This window comes from Falco biarmicus, chromosome 3, assembly GCF_023638135.1.
Source record: "Falco biarmicus isolate bFalBia1 chromosome 3, bFalBia1.pri, whole genome shotgun sequence".
In the NCBI taxonomy this organism is placed as follows: domain Eukaryota; kingdom Metazoa; phylum Chordata; class Aves; order Falconiformes; family Falconidae; genus Falco; species Falco biarmicus.
In genome coordinates this window covers 60,813,995-60,835,305 of record NC_079290.1, presented here as the reverse complement: position 1 = coordinate 60,835,305, position 21,311 = coordinate 60,813,995, and the positions used below count along the sequence as shown (strand labels likewise).

The following is a 21,311-nucleotide window of genomic DNA, read 5'->3' as shown; positions in this document are numbered from 1 at the left end:
AGCGCTACTATGAATTCTGCTTTTACACGACTTTAAGACAATCAGTTTCACAGGCGTTCTTTACTCAGTGTGCCTGCAGTGGATGTGATGTTCCAGCTAATTTTAATGATGAGCTCTCAGTAAGTAAAAACACCACTCTTGCCATATGTTATATATATCTGTAAACATGCATATGCACCGAATCCAAGCTTGTGGTTGCTTCTCACTCACAAAACTCACCCTGTGTAATGGGTATCTGAGCTTATTTTAAGTATTTAGGGTGGCTGTTACTGAAGAGCAGCATTTTGAACCTCCTGTGCTGTGTCCGTACCTACCCTTCTGGGCCATGCCCCAGGACCCAGCAGCTGTTTGACCAGGTTGGGCACCTGCTGTGGTGCACTCTAGTCTCAACCAGCTCATACCTCTGAATGGATATCTGGGGTTGGAGACAGCTCTGGTTAACACCCTAGAGTTGGGAGATAGCTAGGACATGCACTTATAGGCTGGGCCATATCAATATATTAAGATTGCTTCTCAGCCTTTCCTGCCCTAAAGATTTGCTGAAGAAAACTGAACAGCCACCTTGCACAGTGCTGTTGCAATGATTTTCATTTTCAAGCCCAAACACTTTGCTTGCACGAGTTACAGTGTCTGTGTACAGCATAAAAGTGGGTTTTTTTTTCCCAGGTGGTTTCTGGGATCACTTCCCCATGTTATGAGTGGTGCAGAGCTGACCCATGGTTACTTGGTTAATTTTGTGAAGTCCTTTTTAAGGCTTTCCAAGGCAAACTATACCTGCTCTTAATGACTGGATTTAGGCAGAGGAAGCAAGCACAAGGAATCTATTGCCTCGACACTGCTCTGTATTTCCAGGAATAAAGAAAGGAAAGACAGTGCCGCCCACAAACCCCAGTGGACACAACCATGTCTTCATGTAGCTCCATCTGTAATCTACACACCTGTGGGCATATATGTATTTCATCCATGTATTTTACAGACTTGCAGAATAGTAAACTCCCTGAGCTGACTGACAACTTAAATAATTCTCTGTAGCATGCCCTGCAAAAAGCAAGCCCAGTGCCCCATTTTGAGGTCTGATTAAGCCATGCTTGTAGTGGCTCAGTGGGGATGCTCAGTTTGCTGTGTCCTGGGAAAGCAAGCTGCAGCCCTTGACCACCACGAGCCCCTGGTATGCCCACTCAGCTGCCTGCCCTACCCACTCAAGTGCAACATATTTTAATGATTTATTATAGTTATTACTACAAATCAATGGATTTTAAAACTCCATCGACTCAGAGACAACCTATAGGTCCCTGCTGCCTACACTAAGCCTGCTGAAGGGGCAGCAGGGGAGGTGCAACCTTTCTCTAAGGAAGGCATAATGTCGCTCTTGGCTCCTTTCCCAGTGAGGTGAAAAACTATCCCCATCTCTCCGGCTATAAACGGTAACCATATGGGTGCTGAGGAAAGCTTTAACTCCTACAGTCAACACAAAAAGCAGAGGAAACCAGGCAGACCACTTTCCTGAGAAGAGTCAACATATGGGTTTTCATTAAAACTAGGGTCTAAAGGGAGACTGAGTGGGTAGCTTGGGCTCTGTGCTGTATCTCAGCTTGGGGGAACACAGGTTCACGTGCTGCCTCCCTAATGCTAGAGAGAGATCAAACCCTGGGCTGTGACATGAGAGCTCACAGGGTGTCATTGCAGTGTGCCAAGTGCATTCCCTGCCAAGACGCTCATTAGCACAAAATCTTTGGCACTGTGTATAAATTTAGTTAGTCCCTAAGCTGTGATCCAATTACCTTGTGAGGCAAGGTGATTTTCTCTTCTTGTAGAAAACCTGCAGCCTGAGTCTATGGATACAAGCACAACAGAGCCTCAGAAGTTGAACCTTTTAGAGATCACACTTGTGTCCTAAATTGCTTCTACATTATCTCTGTGAGGTCTCAGTAGATTAAGGCCTAATTGCACTCTAGATAATGTGCCTGATGGTCCTATCAACATCTGTAAAAAGAAATCTTGAGGGTTTTTTCATGTGATTTTTGCTCAAAATTGCACATTTGTGAAAACCATACCTGGGTAAATGTCTTTTTTTCTTTGTGTATTTCTCTGCTGCCTCTTCTCTTCAGGGAACTCTGCAACAGAAGCAACACTGAGTTACTGATAAACTAAACACAAAGTCTGCAAGTTTGGTAGGGCTCACCACTACAAAACTAATTTAGGAGAAATCAAGAATGCTCTCCTGAGCAGCTGGGGATTTAATTTTTGATAATAATCACTAAAAAAATAAGATGATCAGGGCCTTCTCAGTGAATTTTTCAATGCACAAAATTTCCCACCAAAAAAAATAAGGAATAAGATTAGTTAAAGGTTCACAGAGGGAAAAAAACCCACCCTCTTTTCTTCTCTCGATCACCAAAATTTTTGGCAAAACTTTCTTTTTGCAGGGAGCAATGATTTATGTTTGATTAATCCAGGGCAGAAGTCCAAGAATGTTACTCACAGTGGATGTGAAACACATTGTGGAAACCTCAAGGAAAGCAACCCCCCAGAAAAAGGGAAGGACATGCATGTTTAAGCTATGTGGCACAACCTTATTTGTTAATCTGTGCTAGCAAACATACTGAGGAGCCTGGATAAAGATCAGGTAATTCTCCAGGTATTTCTGTATCGACTTTATAAATTAGATTTGATTGGCTTTGCAAATCTTTATATCCTTTTATAAGCAAGTTTTTTAAGACATGGAAATGATGTCATCACCACTGCTTGGTTTTCAGAAACGTCTCAGCACACAAATGGAAAAGCACAGTTTTCTTGAGAAGTGGGAGGTGGAGCACCGTCAGGATGTTACCAGTGTTTGCACTGATTTGTGTGTCAGGACCAAGTTCAAACTGGTGTGAGACAGGTCTATTTAGAAAAGGCATAAACTTGACTTTTGCAGATTGAAGTATCAGACAGATATCAGGGAAAAATAGTGGGAAGCTAGAAACTGTGGAGTCATTCCAGTCCAAAGCTGGCTTGCTTTTTGCCCAGGGCTGGAAGGCTGATACTCAGCAATCACCCTGACATGGCCTCTTTTATTTACTATTTCTGTTTATATTTGCTTTGTGGGGGACAATTTCCAGCTGAGACAAAGCCCGGGCTGTCATGGGTTTGCCCACAGCATGCCTCCCTTCTGGGCCATGCAATAGAGCAGTGTGCCCACACCAGCACCGGCTCCCACGTCGGACGGGTTAAATCCTGGTCTCTGTAGCCCACAGTAACACAGAGCTGCAAAACATGAGCCCAGCGAAGAAAGGAAAGGAGAGGCATCCTGTTAATTAGCTAAGTCCAGTTACGTGCCCAGCCTTCAGCTGGCAGAAAACACTACACAAGCTCGGGCACAGGCGCACACACCCCGTGCAAATCCTAACCAAAAGCTTTCCGTGGCTTTGTGGTTTCTTACTGTTAAGCTATGCAGCTACTGCAAATTGTAATTATTACATGGGAAGACAAATCTCTCCTTCTGCTCTTTGTTATACACAGTTAAGTAGTTAAAACCCATTCATACGCGGCACCATATGCCCAAAACATACTACAGTTTATTTTTGCTAATCTGCTCTCTACTTTAATCCAGTGATTTCCTATAGCTAATGAAGCTGAGTAAGAGAAATGGGTTTTTTCTGGATACTGAAACAGTTTAATGAAAAAAGGCTTTAAACACTACAAACATCATATGAAAACCTGTTACACAAGCTTAGCCAGGATAAGCAGTTACTGCTTGCTCTTGTTTCTTTTAAATGCAGTGCTATTCTGGAAGCAGATCTATAACTGAAAGCAGTCGCCAGTCAGCAGCATCATGCCCTGGTGTGCAAGATGGGTCACTATGGTTGAAGAGATAGGAGCATAGCCCTAGCCCTCACACTCACTGCTTCTCCGTGTGTTTCAAGCAAGAGTAGCTTGAGCAAGAGTAGCTCGTCTGGTTACTGCATTTAATTTGTAAGCCCTCAGAGTCAGGGATAAGGCCACTAATTTTTGTGGAGGCCTCAATGCACAATTGTAGCAAACAGCTACCAGTCATGCTAGAAATGCAAAATGTTGTGTCAAATCCTAAAAATCTCTTGATCTTACTTACAGGCAAAAGTTTACACTTAGACACATCCAGCTTGATAAGCTAGGGGATATAAACATGTGCTATGGTGTGCACGAGAAAGTAATAAAGCCTTTGCTCTGTTGTACAGGATCACACTTGGAAAACAAGGGGAAGGGAATTAAAATGTAAGTAGGAGACATGGATCACAGTCTGAGAAACACACAGGTAGTGATCTGGCTTTGCAAGCTGTAAGCTCCACTCTTCACTGAAAAAATGGATTTCACAGATCCAATTTGTAACACATTGCCCTAGATGGGGCCTCATTTTAAGCATTTTCACACTGTCCTGTTTGGATTTGCATAAGAACAACCTTCAGATCAGGCTGGGAGATTGCTTTGTATTTCCATAAGGCAGAGAATGCCTTCTGTCCTGGGTGTAAGAAAAAGGATGGGATATTTACCTCTGGGGGCTATCACTGGATTACAGGAAGAAACCTCCCTTCCTTGTGTCAGTAGAGGACCAGAAACACAGGCATGGCAACACAGGACTGCCTGGCCAAACCCCCTATATGAGAGCAAGGACAGATCTCCATCTCACCACTGTGGGACCAGGGAAACACCACCCAGTATAGCTGATACTTCAGTTGAGTAAGGGCAGAGGTGCCGCTGCAAAAAGAAGTAGGTAGAACATGCTACAAGCTTGAATGATTTAAAATGTAAAATGGTGCAATAAAGGAGCATTTCTCTTTGATGTACAGGAGATCGGCGTTAGAAGCTGATACGAATTAAGGCTGGAAGGAACTTTTCTATACTAATTTTATACTCAAGAGACCAATCAGGGTTGGCAGTCTACCAAAAAGTTTTTCAATGGTGGTTAAACAAGATTTTATTAGTCTTTTGGTTAACATAGTCTCTTAGGAAAGAGGTTACTCGCTAGACATTTTCTACTTTTACAGTTTCACTGCAGCGTGTCACTTGTACCTCTTAGCTACCAAGGACAGCTAATATAAGGTGGTAATAAATTGCCTGGTGTTTTAAAAGTTAAGCTTCCCAAAAGATTACTGGATGTAGTGACCACAGTTTTTAACAGCAGGAAAAGACACAATTTTCACTTTACCTAGGAGCCTAGCAGGTACAGGAAGAGATAATTTATGTCTTTCAGTGAATTATGTTTTTAACTGGTCCAAGAACAGCCCTGCAAAGTGAGCAGTGAGAGCGAGACTGCCCACATGGGTAAGAGCAAGCAGCAGTCCGTGCACTGGAATTAGAGGTTGGGCAAGACATGGAAATAATGTTTGAGTTAAGTGCAATCATACGTGTAAACACATGATATGCCTCAGGTTTTCATACTATGGCAGGTGCTGAGTAGGATGAGCACAGAGCTGAGAACAGGCAGGTGGCAGAAAAGAAGGACTTGGAAAATAAGAAGAGAGAACGAAAAGTCCCTAAGAGCTGCCAGCCTGTCACTTTATTCACTGCTCTTAAGAGAAGCAAGACATTTTGGGTGCAGTCTGGCATCTGCAGGCAGTGTGGGCTTGCTATCATACGCACATCAAACAGAACCTGCAAAACCAAGTAGTCAGCCATTGAACTGACAACGTCTGCAACTTAAAAACAGAGAGGCTGGCTTGGAAAGTCCAGCCCTGAAGGCAGTATCTATCACTCTGATGTGTTAGGAATTATGCACGAGCATCACTGGGGCTTATGAGCTGTATAAATAATGTTCCGTGCGCAATGATGGCTTGCTACAGATTGCTTTGAAATGGATAATTACAATTTTCATTTGCATTCATTAGAAAATACTGCCTGTGAGAGATCTGACAGTACTTTACAAAACAATAATAATGCACAAGTGACCAAATCCACTTGCTCTAAATACAGTAGGTGAAGAAGGCTGCTTTCAGATTACCAGTATCTGCAAGGCTAACAGCTTCACAGTTACACATTGGCATTTCATAACAGCTCATTTCTTACTAGCTGTTGAGCCCCGTCATGTTGAAGAATGAACAAAACATCCATAGAGACTTGATCTCTGCCCCACAGGACGTGACTCATTGGGGGATCTCGTCAATGGACCAACTCTCTCATAGCAGTTACTCTCTACAAAACACCAGTGATTTAAATTAAGGTAATTCTGCTTGGCATGAAAGTGAATCAGAAGAAAACCAGATATACTTGTAACAGATGGTCAGAAGGTGGATTTATCCCCAAGTGATGTAAAGCAGTGTTCATTAACTGCATCGCTAATCACTGCTCAGGAACACCCCACTGCAAGTGTCATCTAGGCGCTGTGCAGGACCGCATGGGAAGATTATGGCAGAGGATGAAAAAAGCAAGGGATCTCTGTGGTCCTTCTCTAGCACACATCCCCACCTCCACACAAATCCAGCTCCACTGGCCACTGCAGGCAGTTCTCCTCTCAACTTTTTGCAGCTTGCCAGAGCCTGGCATTGAGGGGGTGCATGATTCTTCTCCATCTCACTGCTTCAGAGCTACCCCTGCTTGCCCAGTCTGGTAGATAAAGAAAAAGCCCTTTGTGCAGAGCTCTGTCACTCTCAAATCACTGATGAATAAACTCTTCTAACAAATGCAGCACTGAAAGAACGTGACCAGGACCTGTTTCTTTAAGAGGGGCAGATTTTAGCTATCACACTGCAGCTTTCTGAAATCTCCTTCCTGGTCCTGTTACTTGCCCATATGGTGAAAAGGAAGCATTTCCCATTTCTGCACCAGCTCCCTTTTTTTTTAAATGGTAGGACAGGGTGGCTTTCCATTCTTTCTTAAGGCCTGAAGTTTCTCTCAGTCCCAAGTATCCAGCTGAAGTTTTGCTTTGCTGCCATCCCATGCTTCTGTATTACAACAGCTGTGCAGTGAAAGTACGGTGGCAGCTTTTTCCTTGTGGACTTTCATACCTGTCTACAGGATAGTTAATGGAACCGGAAAATACAATGAAATTCTAATTGCTTTTCAATTGCTATAAGCCCTTGAAAAAGATATCTCACCAAGCCCTGATAAAGCTGGGTTTGACGCAAGTGATCTATATCTGCGTTCATTCCCATGTGCATTTCATTTACTAGAAACCTCTAAATACTGCGATATTCATCATTCACATGACCTAGCAAAGCAAGCCATGTCTGAAATATCATAAGCATTACAGTTCAGGATAAAAGCCATCCCTTGAGTAAAAAAGCAGCGAAGCACACTAGCTTTCAGCACCAGCTTAAATTTCCCTAACGCTGCATTACTGTATTGTGGTACACTTATGAATAGGGGCTTTGAAGGAGCCTCTTTCTTTTGCCTCTTACTACTAACACATGGCACCGGCTGTCTCTTGTGGCTTCCCGGCACCCTTCGTGTGTGGACTGATACTGTTGTGATATTAACGGGCTTGGTGTTTACAAATAATTTGGTGTGACAGGTCTGGGAGCGTGCTGTGGAGAGGGAAGCAGCAGGGCTGCACCCAGTGTCTGAAGCCCTGGCGAGTTAGATGGCAGCTCCCAGGTGGACGGGAGACAGCTGGGCCAGCTCTGCATCCAGCTCCCAACACACCACTCCATTTAATATTTGGTCAGTGGAGGCTGACAGGGGGACCTGAAGCCAGTACAATCATTCTTATTAACATGGTAATTACTTAATAATTATAGTAACAGTTGGTAAAAATTATAGCCTAGTGATGTAATAAATGTTACTAATATAATAAATAAAATCCTGCAACAGACAGTTGAGATCCTAAGCTCTAACAGGTGGACCACTGTCTTATGCAGCGCTTCTGCCCAAACACTTCTCTTAATAACTTCTTAAATTCATTAAGATGTATTTTAAAAATCCCTACCTGTCCCATTTCGTTAAGACATGAAATATCCAAATACCATCACGTGTCACAACATATAAAAAAATTTTGGGGTCCTATTTCAGGTCAAGAAAACTGTGAAGAAGCCAGGTGGATTGTTGGAGACAGCACTGCTTCTCCCCCTCCTGCTACACCACTGCTGTGATGCCCATGTGCTGGGAGCAAACAAGTCTCTCTGAGCCTTGTCACCCCTCTGCCTGCACATCTATTAGATGTGAGTTCCACACACTGTGCCCGTCCCTTAACTCCCACATTACAGGCAGATGCGCTGGCCCTCTGCCGCTGCACCACCTTGCTTCCAGCCCTGCACCCCAGAAGGGACCCGGAGCTGCATGTCCCTCAGTCCTGCCAGGCAGCAGCAGCAGCACTGACTGGCAGCAAAGGGCTTCCTGCCAGGCGTCCGTGTCCATCTCCCACCACATTAGACCTGTAATGCCCACAGTAACATGCGCTAGCTGGCACTGCCTGCCCTCCTCGCAGGAGGCAGGAGCGGCACCCCACATTCCCCTGCATCAGCTGAGCCGCTGTCACCGAGCTCCAGCCTGCTCCCGGTCCTTGCAAACAGCCCGTGAGCCATGTCAGCTTGCACCCTTTCCAAAAGAGCTTGTCCAAAGGCCAGGCCTAATCCAAGCGGTATGTGCTGTGCTGACACCGCCTGATCCCTGTAATTACCTCATTAGTGTTATATCGTAGCAAACAGCCCGTGAAGAATGTACAGGGCACTATATACACACAGAAACAGACCTCTCTTGAAACGGCTTGCCAACAGGAATACTACTTGTCCTCGGCCACAAAACCCCATGCAACGATGCCCACCTGGTACCTGTAGCCCTGGCCACGCTTCAGCACGCCGGGAGAGGAACGGTGTCCCCTGCCAGGAGGCAGGCGCCCAGCCCCACGTCCAGCTGTGCTGGCTGAGGCTCTTCTCAGCCTCTCTGGACAAAACAGGGGCTGCAAAACTCAATCTTTTCTGAGGGACTGCAGCAAATGCACTGCTGTCATCTCACAGGCCTTTCAGCTGTGAGCTGCTGGCAAGCAGCCAGCTGGGGCTGGCTTTATGGAGTTGGACTGCAGGCCAGGTGATGCTCAGAGAGGGGATTAGGAGTTTCCATTCCCGAAGGACAACAATTTGAGGGCATTTACTGCTGATCAAAGCCTGGCATTTCCTGTAGCACAGGCAATCTATTACAGGCATAAATTTTTATTTTTCTTTTCTTTTCCTTTTTTTTTCTCCCCAGAACACTAAGAAGGCAGTATATGGCCAGAGATAGATACCTGCTCTTCAATGGCACAGATAGAGCCCGCTCATTCTCTGCCACCAAGAGCATTTAGAAAGCAATGCTAAATAGCTGGGGGTTCCCAGTATCAGGACAGTCTTCAGCACACCAGAGAAAAAAAGTGGAGAGTTTGACAGTAATGGAACGAAGCAGACTCAGATGTGATTTGGACGGTGCTGCTGAAGGAGAGAAGGCGAGCTGAGCAAATCCCCAAGATCATACTGTGTCAGGAGGTTACTGGTGCAATTTATGGCACTGGTAGAGGGAGAAAACATGCAGCTCTGCAATCTCTGTAGTGTTTGAGGTATAGGTGTAAAGATCAAACCTCATAGAATGTGTATATAAAAAAATACTTTTGGAAGCCTTTTTGCAGAGAAAGATATTCAGAGCTGTGCAACATCTGTACTTTCCACACTAATAGATCAACAGTCACAGAATTGTTTTTTGCATCGGGGATGGAAAGAAAAATTTTCCTTGAGCAGCCAACTGAAAGTACAAGCATATTCAATGTCGCCTGGATTAGACCAGCTTGCTGTTTCTATAAAGTATTAAATTAAATTCTAAATAAGCAGAGAGATTAAAGGCCAACTGCAATGATCCCCAACAAACATGTCCCAGATAGCCTTTGTAATCTGTGGTTGCCTGTCTACTATTTCACAATTTTAAGGACACTGCACTCTGAAAAAGGGGTTTATAAAAATAGAGCAAAAAGACAGCAAATTCACACTTCGGTAGCTGGTGACATTTTTGAACCTCAGATAGCTTCTACCTGTAACACGCTTTCCTATGTGTCATTCAACGCACACAACCATTTGCCAACAGGTGATGGGTCACCCCAAGACATCCATATTCAGCAAGCCATAGGATTCACAGTTCAAGAACAAATAAAGTTAGTTCTGCTACAGTGAACAAGGCCATCAATTATAGGAATGAAATTCAAGCAAGAGTGTAGCACTTGTTATTAAGAAAGAGTGAAGCCCGGGCCAGAGCAGGCATAGGTGACGAGAGGGGGGCAGAGCGCCTGCGAACACGCCAGCCGGCTGGTGAGCTGTAGCACACGATGCTCCAGAAGCAGCAGGGTGACATCCACCTGCTCTCCCAACACATTCTGCAGGACAAGAGTTCTCCCTCATGGGAGAGAAGTGCTAGGCTACCTATGAGCCCAGTTGCAGCTGGAAATGGCCAGGAGGGAAAGAAATTGTTAGGAGAGAGTATAATTCCAAAAGCCGCAGTTCCTTAGTAAAACCAGTCTATAAAGATGTGTCAGCAGCAACCCTGTAAATACCAAATTAAAAATTCTACATGATGGATATAACCTCCCAAAGATGTGCTTGGAAAGGAGTATGACAACCACAAGTCGGAACACAGTGCTTTAAACACTAAAATTAAAAATGCACAGAAAAATTATAAAGGCGTCAGAGATGTTAACAGCAAAATACTCTGGTGTGAAGCATATTTCTGAGGAGACGCTGGTCTAGGTGGGTATTTGGGTTATCCTTAACCATTTTGCCTCTCCTGGAGCCAGGCTGTGACTGCATGGGAGCACATTCCCATTGCTTGTGGGGAGCTGGGGTGAGTCTTTAAGTGTGCAGGGGCAGTGCCCCTCTGCGCTACCGCTGCTTTGGAGCCTAAACAAGCTGCCTCCGCTCCTTGCTGGGATTCGTAGTCCTTGCCTCTGGATACAGAGGGGTGCTCTGACCCTGAGGATGAAAGCACAAAATGAAAGGCATACTGGGCATTACTGGGTGTTCTCTAGGAACCTCTAGGAGCAGTTCCTAGAGAGACAGGTGAAAGCATGGGATGCAATAATGCTTCTTGGTCTGCTCTGTAGCTCCTAGGAAGGACAGATGGCTTTCCCATCCCTCGGTGCAGTAGTAGCCGACTGCCCTGAGCCTCCCCACTGCAGTGCCTCAGCGCTTCAGGGTTCTGGTTTCTGGGGGGGTGACAGCACTCAGCACTTGCCCAAAGGAGGAATTCACAGCTTCAAATTTGTTGGCATTCATCCCTTTCTAAAAGCACACTATTTGGGGCCTAACTGCTGTACTAGACTTGTAGCTAGACTTGCTATGAAGTACAATGTTCTATCTGTTTTTCCAAAACAGAAGTAAGAGGATGACCTATTTATATTCTCTTAAACCAGAAGAAGGTTTAGTTTCCAGACCATTCAAGTAGCAATAAACCAAGGCAAAAAATCATTGATTTTAGGATACGTGACTAAGGGACTTGGATCACCACTCCTTACTTTAAGCTGTTATGTGAGTGAAACATTACAAAAATGGATTAGGTCATTTTTGCTGGGACATGTGTTCTTTCTCCTCATTGTATATTATTGCTGCATTTTTGTTTAGTCTAATCCATAATTTCCAACTTTCATCACTCTTCTTGACAATTTAGTGTATGTTTTAAGTAGTCCTGATAGGAAGGGATCTCTCACCTCTGAAAAGTTGTCCCACTGTCCTTCTCTCTGCCTCTTTTGCTAATACCTAACCAAGGACAAGTGGCTTAAAATGGCAATATGGATGAACATTAAAAAAAAAAAAAAATCAGTATGCCAAATAACACCCTGATGCTTCCATTCCCCTGTGTGGGGTGAGCTGCCGGCACAGAGCCCGGGCTGGTTATCAGGAGTTTCTTCTGCATAAGAAACCTTGTACCCTCCAGAAACTGGAGAACCTACCTGAGCAGTGCAGGAAATGTCACAGCAGCCACGATCAGCCCTGAGCCAAGGCAGCAAGGAAGAAAGGACTGTGTCTGCACTGCATTAGGCTGCTTGGGAAACTTCTACCACTTCCTAACCTTCCCAGTACTGAATTTGTAACCCTAGAGATGTTGTACACAGTATTTTAATTATGATAATCATTATGATAACAAATGAAGACAGACAGCACTTGGTTTTGATGCCTTTCTCTCAAAGGCTATAATTTTCTTTGTACTTTTATGTACTTGCTGTGAAATGCATGTTTTGCTGAGAATATATACAGTTCATCAATGAAGTGGTAAAATCCCACTCCAGCTATCTGGATTGCACATCCAATCCCAAACACAGAATTAAATTCAAAAAAAAGGTGAGCAGCACTATCAATTTTATAAGTCCCTGAAAGCCGATGGCAGGTAGTGTGTCCTTGGTTGTAGCTATACACCAAGCCACATAAATTACAGAGAAAAGTTTACTGATCCAATTTGCACAGGTGTCTGAAGATGATTCAAGAATCAGCTTCTGAAAAATAATTTTTAGACAGTAACTCCAAAGTCCTTCTAATCTCTGGGTGCTTCCCATGCTGAAGTACATCAGAGCAGGAACGTCTTCCCGTGCTTTGTATTTGATTTGCCTACTCCAAAGATCCTCTTCATACGTGGAAAGCTTTGCAAAGCACTGAGGAAGAGCAAAGCAACAATGGCATGCTCCTGCTGAGGACTGCGAGCTGGGCAAAAATATCAGGGGAAGTATCTTTTTATTATACTTTTTGATGAAAAAGAAAAGGAGGCACTTTTTTAACTACAAATCAGCATATGAAGTACAGGGATTTAACCATATATAAATGGCTACATACCAGATACCACCGTGGAATATAATTCTGTGGCAAAACCACACCAATCTCCACTTTTTAATAATATTTTCAAAAAATCTCACATTTTCATTAACTTCACTGAAGCTTGGACTAAGGCCTCAGGCAGTGTAATGCTCTTGTCTTCTCTGAAACAGAAGTTTGTAGGAGACTGGACAGCATACAGGGGCTGCTGCAGAGAGGTATCTCACGGTCACTAATCCATGACTGCGGTTGTTCTGTTGTGATTAAAACTAAGGCAGCAGGGATGCCTGATGAAAAGAGGTGATCAGGTCACATCCTGAAGCCATACTAAGTCTGACAGGCAAGAATACAAATCTAGGATTATTTTGTGAAACCTGAAGAAACAGCAAGTACAGATTTTTTAGCGGACTTGATAAATCCTCACCTTTTCTCTGACTAGCAACAAAATAAGAAGGACAAAGCAAAAGGAAAAACCTCAAACCGTCTAGCTAAATTTTCTTTCTCTACCACTGGTCAAGACAAGGGCTCCCAAAAAGCTGTTACTCTCTTGGCAATAACAAAATGGAAATGTCTGAGCTGCATCAATGGGTGAGCTTTTGACCTGAAACACAGCAACTAAGAGCAGAATAGGCTTTATCTCAGCCTTGGTGCAGAAGATTAATGACTATGAATAATATGTATGCATTAGAGTGAATAATGACAGTCCAGTGGAAGGACTGCCAGAGACCCACAATTTTTTTAGATCATTATTTCTCAGATGATAGAAACTATTACAATGAGGAAATCCATGCACTTTTCATTTTTCTAATTAAAACATGAAAACTGTTTCTCTCTACCACTTAATTAATTGCTCGCTCTTTCTTTCTGCATTCTCAGCCACCTGGAAAAAGCAGCTCCTCACAGGTAAGCTGTTTCTTAGCTGAGGGCCCACTCTCACACCCTCCCTCAGAGGGTACTGCAGTGTCAGTGCTTAAAGTAAGGACACGACTAGCTGCTTTAAGGATTCCCACATCAAAAGAATCACATAATTTGAATTCCCAGTGGTCCTAAAGCAGGCATGTTGCAGTCACTGCCTGGGCGCATGCTCTGCCCACTGACCAATAAAGAAGGGGAATGAAACTGCTTAGGGGACTAATCTTCCAGTGCGGCTGCTGATTAGCAGCAAAAATTTCATGTGATCACAGTTTTTATGGAGGATATTGACAAAATACGCATTTCTATTCTGTTCTTAAAAATATCAGTGTGGGTTGTTTGGTTGTTGGTTTTTTTCCTTGTTTAGGAAACCTTAAGTCCCCAGACCCTTCTGGCAGCTATTTTCTAAGATACTAGCAGTCTTGACACATAAAATACTGGGAGATAGAACCTAATAAAACCACAGGTAGTTAGCTGCTGGTCTCAACCAAGACATCACTTCCAAACCTTGCTTTTCCTTTTCCCCCTGCCCTACCTTGCCAGGCTCCCAGGAGCCCTGAAGGGAGCTCTAAGGCAGGCTTTCGATCAACTGAAATGGAGAAGCACCCACTTTTTCTCCCAATGAATCTCTAAACTGTGGCAAACCCCAGGCCCCCTCTCCAGACACTGATTCTCCTGAACCTTTTACAGTGTCTTGCCTCTAAATGCAAAGCAGGAGATGCAGTGCCCTTGCCCTCACAACTGAAAGAGCCTCACATGTATATTAAGGCTTTTATTTTTTTGAAAGCCTTGTGGTGTGCATTTGGCACAAGTTATTACACACAGTGCATGATGGGGAGGTCGTACCCCACGTATTGGGATGGGCGAGTGAGGAGTGAAAGCCCTCAGAGATGCACACTGCCTCTTTGAAAAAGACCTGACCCCCCACCTACCAAAAAACAAAGAAAGAAGAAAAAGAAAAAAGCGACAAAAAAGGCAAAAGTTTTCAGTGTACACAAAGAGCTTGAAAAGTATTGACTGTTCAACACTTGTGTATCTGCAAATTCATTAAGGGGACATGAAGTTGTAAAAACAAAGAAAAAAGGAGCTCATTGAAACTTAGAAACCTTCACCTCATGTTTACACGTGCTCTTTCTCACACAGGTATGCACATACATATGAGCACGTTGCACCTTTCCATGCTATTCCAACACCCAGCATCATTGCAGCCTGGCACGCAGCACTGTCCCTCTGCTGCACACACACACTTCCCCATGCTACTTGGCTCACCAGTGTCAAAGCCAGAAAAGCTCTTCCTGGCCACCCTGAATGCCCTGAACAACATCCAATTTCCTAACCCAGCTTTGTTATTTTCTCTTTCTTTTGTGTATAACTGAAGTATGAATTTCCAACATGTTTTCATTTACATGGGAAAACTGGAAAAAGCTGTTTGTGCCTCAGAAGGAGACAAAGTTTAAGCAAAAGTAGATTTAGAGTTAAACAAAATAAAACTCTAATTGAGATATTTTTTAATGATTTGGAACCAAAACTCACTTGGGTCAGTCCTCTTCAGACTTTGCCTATACATTTCCCTACCTGTCAATATAAAAAAGGTAGGTTTTAACCAAGTAGTCTACCATTGTAACAAAACTAAAATGAAAGCTTGTTGCAGCCTTCAATTCTAAGAGGCATAAATTACCAATTTTATTAGAAGGCATATACTTATCCGAAATCACCTCCCACTTTTCAGATAATAAAACTACTCACACTTTAGGAATTGCAAACGATCGATTCTGACTGGTGCTTAAAGAAGATACTTCTTTTTTTTAAACTTTGCTTTTTTGCCACTGGGCTCTGTACAGCATTATGTATGCTCTGTATCACTTGTTGCTGATTCCAGGAAGGTCTTGCAGATACTGCAAGATAAACTATGTTCCTTCCAAGCGATTCAGCAGGGATTCTCTTTAAAAATAAAACTTTTTGAACACTATTCAGCACTACTGAGACATAAAATAGGAAACTTTCTGCCCCCAAATAAGACAAAAATAATACTAAAAAATATGAAACCCCTACCACCCACAGTAAAAATTCAATAACCGTTTTTATTTCCGCACAGCAAAGTGACTCTATAGTATCTGCAGCTATTCAGGCTCCGAAGTTGTGCTGCATATACTGATGTGAGTGGTTCATTATTAGTCATGCAAAGCATCCCACTGACCTCACTTCAGTGCGAACTGCAGAATCACAGCCCTATTATGGGCAGGCCCAATATTTATGCACACTTGTCAGATTTCACACGGCTCCTCTGAATGACATGCTCTCCTCTGGCCCCACTTTTCTTCTCTTTAGGCGCTTCTTTCTTTCTTCTGCCCTCTAACTTCTATGTGGCTTTTCAAAATAAGTGTGAATTTAACCAGCGAGCCTCTCCACAAACTCACATGTAATACCGTGCAGTTCTCACAACGAATGCTAGACATATTCTTTAAGATCCCAGGCTGAAATATTCAATCACACAATAAACCTGCAATGGAAGGATGCTCGCCAGCTAACACTAGAGACCTGAGCCCAGGGTAAGAGCTGAGGGAATGGAAGAGACTTTTAAAACTTTGCAAGTACTGCCTGCAAATAGTCTGCTGAGAATACTCCAGGCTACCAGCTGATCAGAGTTCCACTAGGTATTTTAAAAAGCAGCTTTGACAAGTTTTCCTCTGAACCAACTGCTCTTCCTCCTAAATTTATTATGGAAATAGTGTTCTCCATAGAAGTCAAGGGACTCTGATTTTCCTAAGAATAATAAGGCTTTAATTACAAAAGCGTTGGAGACTGGAAGCGATGCCAGGTGTCCCTGCATCCTGCATGGAAGGAACAATGTCTCCACCACTGCTTGTTGCATTAACACATTCCCAGAGCAGAACAGCACTTCTGGATATATTTCACAAGAAGAAACTGCATGGGGTCTAATGCGGGAATAATCTGCAGAAGTAGTATTTTCCTTTTGGATGGATTTTAACAATGAATGCAAATGCATATAGGCTTTTATAGTCTGAATGTTTCTATTCGAATCTTTTGATTCAAAAGCCTTTTTTTCTCAACCACTGATCATGAAAACAGAGCCTGAAAACCAACTAGTTCTTTTCTGAATCAATATTCTGGGTACAACACTGCAATAATGTCACCTAAGGGGTTACAGTTTTCAATATCACTGCTAGCCCTTACATTTTTACTTGGCTATTTCAGTCTTCAAAATGAAAATAGAATAACCTTAATGTAGGAAATCCTGCAGTTTTGAGATGTTTCTTAGGCTACTAGCTTGGTAGTATACTGTCAGATGGCTGCTTCCAGATTAGGGATAGGCTGGTATTTTCAGCTTTTCTGGTAATTGTTAAATTTTGAAATTTTGTTTCCTTATGATACTACTGTATCTTTCCTATCTGTCAGTGTCTCACCGCAGAGAGATTAGCTGAAATTTCAGACTCCATTGAAGTCTCTTTGTCCTCTCCCACATGACGCATTAGCTGCACATTGCAGTAGCCAAACAAAAAGGGATAACTGGCAACAAAGTGGCCCAGAGCCCACACTGCTGATGCAAATTTCTCCAAACCATGAGTTTTAAACCTCATTATGTTTGGATGTTTGTGCATATGTGTTTGGATCTTTGCCCCATAGTTGTAAAAAATTGCTAAAAGAAAAAAAGCAATACTGATTTTTCTCTCCTTCCCTACAATTGGATATTCATGATGCAAACAATGCCTAAACTATGTAGAACTTTTTGCAGAGCCTTGAAGATGCTGCACGGTCAGCAGAGTCCAAAAGTTCAGCTGCAAAGGTCAGGCAGACACTTAGAAAAAGGAAGAAAAATGTCCTGGGACTACCCCCACTTTGGGGCAGAACAAGCAGATTATTCTGTGAGAGAGGTCACAAATCTGATTTCTCTGTAGGTCTATTTCTACCCTATACAGATAGCCAGCAGCAGACATAAGCATGGATGTGGTAAACAAGAATGTGGACTTCTACTTTAACACCAATTTTTCTATCACCTAACTTCTAGACTGCTGTTTGCCCATGTATGTACTTCACAGGATTGTTACAAGGATTAAATCTTTGCAATGATTAATCTTTAAATCTGGGTTTTGAAAAGAACTGCGTATTTTATGTAGAATAACAGCTATAGTTAAGGTCACTCAATTACTCTCCAGGCAACAGAAATTAAAAGATCAGCTGACAGCTATCATGTAATTATCTTACATTGCATTTAGAAAAACTATTATCCTGGGATAAAATCTGTGCATAATTTGGCACAACTTAAAAAGCAGACACGTATTGCAAATAAATATACTTCAGATTATATCAGTTACACAAATAGCAGTCATAATTTATTCTTTGATTGCCTTTGATATTCCCCACCACTGCAAACACATATGTAATTTTACATTATGGGAGCTATCCTGGAAATGAACCAAATTCAGCATCGGTGTTAATGGGTGCAACCTGGCATAAGCCAGCCAGGATACAGCTGCTGCCAACAGAGATGAGGTTGGTTCAAAGCCCTGTCAAACCAGTAATATGCCAGTTTTACACCTTTATGGTCAGTGTGTGCAGTTGTGCTCCTCTATGTAACTCTATACTGCTGTCTTCTTGAATGTGAAGCATTAAAGAGAAGAGAAGAGAAAAAGTAAAAAATGCAGTATAGATAAGAAGTTCCCCACAAAACACAACAGTCAGGTTTATAGCACTGAGCAAATACTTCTCAGCTGTGGTCCTGTGGTCACAGCCATTCAGATCTTCCAGTTTTAAGCTCTAACAAAAGACAAGGGCCTTCAAAAAGATAAGTGTGTTGAGTTCAGTAGAACAGGCTGCCACTGGTATGAAAACTCATGCAGAGAAACAGGCATGCCATCGTGGGGACAGAAGCATTTCCCCCCCAAGAATCCTGTGCTTCCCTGGTGACCTCCACTTCTGGATACGAGACCATAAAGGATGCTCTGGTTGTTTGGGTGGAGGAGTTTTTTTCAAGTCACTTCTATTAGTTGCTTCTAGTGGCTTCCCAAGAGCTTGCGGTGTCCAAACCCCAGTAGGACAGGCTGCAAAGGTTAGACACACACACCACTACCCCCACCCACCCCAAATGGTTTTTCACTTCATCTCGAAACGGATACATGGGGAAGGCCTAGCCCAGGACAGAAAAGAACTGTGGTCTGGAAACCCACATTAGGGAAGACCACAAGAAGAGATCAGTTGTTAAGGCCAATGTGGCGACAAAAGCAAGAGCAACCAGGGACTTGTGTAAGTGGAGAGAGTGGCATGACAGCAGTTAAGAGATAATAAACACTTAGAACAGGTTTATACTTGGAAGTAACACTACAACAGCTGAATCAACCTGTGTCAGGGGAAGTTCAGATTGGACATTAGGAAAAGGTTCTTCACTGAGAGGGTGGTCGGTCACTGGAACAGGCTCCCCAGGGAAGTGGCCATAGCACCAAGCCTTCCAGAGTTCAAGGAGCATCTGGATGATGCTCTTAGTCACATAGTTTAGTTTTTGGTAGTCCAATGAAGACCCAGGAGTTGGACTTGATGATCCTCATGAGTCCCTTCCAACTCGAGATATTCTATGATTCTAACAATTAATGAGCCTACTTCAGGTCTGCCCTAGCTGCTGCTGATCTAGTCCATAACTAAACTCACTCTTCCGTGTCCTACCAGTTCTTCCAAGACACCTCTGGAAAAGCGAGAGAGCGTGCTAGTCAATCACGGCATTTGGTAGGGAAATGTACAGTCCCAGCTCTCTGCAAATGCCTGTAATCTCTGCATCACAAGAATAGTAAAACACTCTTCCACCCTATCTGCAGACCTGTCTGACAACAGTTCCATGCTGGCCTGGGCCCTTGAAGCTCTCGCTGGATTCCCAGGGGTTTTCTGCCTGAGTGATGACTGATTAATCCCTACCCACCTGACAGAAGGACATCAGTGCACTCCATGTTTTCCTGAATACTGTGCAATCACAGGATTCAATTTAAAGTTTCAAAAGACCAGCAATGCCTCCTCAGATGCTGATCTACCAAGCAGTAGGGTGCTCAGCTACAGAATAAAGAAAAAGCGGGAGAGAGCATTTCAGGAGTCTATTGCTAATGAGCAAACCATCTGTCTGTCTTCTTTGTGAAAACTGACTATTTATTCCGACATTTCCTTTTCCCCAAACAGTTTTTTTGCTGATGACCTTATTATTTTCAAGTAATGTAATCTAATTTTAATGCTAGTACTTGTCAGACTTTTTTTTAAAAAAGCAATAAAGATAACTGTAAGCTATCTTAGCAAATGGAAAAAAAAAAAGTACCATACCCATGAGACAGAAAAGGTGCAAGCTATTCAAGCTATGAACTCCCACCACAAACAAGACTCACTGGTGATAATTAAACTCATTATTAAGAAAGAAAACCATGGCCACAGCTGTGAAATGAGTGACCGATACTGAATTCTTCATATGGGATCATTCTTCCATCACAAATGAAAATAGACACTGAATACAAATCAGAAAAAAACCAAAGGCAAGTCTCACTGTCAGCAAAAGCTTATCATAAACACATAAACTGGTATGGACTCCTCCTGGTCTGCCTTACCCAATTTATGTCTCTCAGACAAATGCGTCCATTTCAGGACAGCAGACTGTCCTTGAATGCCTGTAAATGTGATCACCATTTTAGCAGAAATATAAGAAGAGGATACAGAGACTAATCAAATTGTCCATCCATCTTTCCGGTATCATGTCTCTGCTGCAGACACCACCAGTTGCTTTGGAGAACCGGGTAAGAAGCCTGATGGTAAGTTAATAGGGATAGTCTGCCCAGCCAGGAAGTCTCCTCCTTATTCTTACTGGCTATAGACTAGTTTCAGACCTCAAATATGAGGTTTTGTGGCCCTTTCAGGATTTCCCGTCAGATTTTTTAGGTTTTTTGCCTGTTTTCAATCCTAGATCTGAGCAGCTAGGCAATGCCTAGGTACTCCCAGCAGACAAGAATATTCTAAACCAGGGGTCCTCAAACAACGGCCCACGGGCCAGATACAGCCCCCCAGGGTCCTCAATCCGGCCCCCGGTATTTACAGACAACCCCGCCCCCCCCCGCCGGGGGTTGGGGGGGAAACCAAGCAGCCGCAGATGGCTGCCTGCCACTTCATCCATGTGCCGGCCCCCTGGTTAAAAGGTTTGAGGACCCCTGTTCTAAAAGAATATTCTAAAATGTAAGAAAACCAGAGTATACTGAATTGTAAAATGAGGTCTAAGTGAGCGATCCTTTTTGGATCCACACTCCCTTTGATCAGTTGTCTCAAATCAGCCAGCATGGGCCAACTCAGACCTCAGAAGTGAAGTCAGGGAAGGCTGTTTCTGTGGATGGGAAGGTAGAACTTGATAGTATCTCTCCAACCACCGTCCGATATTAATTTTAATCTCAGCTGAGCCTGTATTTCTTTGTGCATGGTTTTATGCCAGGTAGTAAATGAAGAATGCTGCATTTGGACTCGCATTTGGACTTTGGTGAGGCAAGCATTTACCCCAAATGAACACTTCGCTAAGGAGTTCTGTCAGCAGCGGCATTTTCTGATGCTTAAGCTGACATTCAGTTTGCCATACTTACGGAGTAAAAGGAGAGATTTATGGAGAAGTGACTGGCACGTCCTGCTGCCATGAAGGTCTCGCAAGAACGTACAGGTCATAACTAC

General features: G+C 43.2%; 1 protein-coding gene across 6 annotated transcripts in view; it reads right to left on the bottom strand.

Moving 5' to 3' along the window:
* Nucleotides 1–21,311, bottom strand: part of MTCL1 (microtubule crosslinking factor 1) — a 118,919-nt gene that overhangs the window by 50,390 nt on the left and 47,218 nt on the right. For all 6 annotated transcript variants that reach the window (XM_056332287.1, XM_056332288.1, XM_056332283.1 and 3 more), the window contains exon 4: nt 2,055–2,114. In XM_056332287.1, coding sequence (XP_056188262.1) covers nt 2,055–2,114 — 60 coding nt within the window. The remainder of the gene's footprint in view (nt 1–2,054; nt 2,115–21,311) is intronic.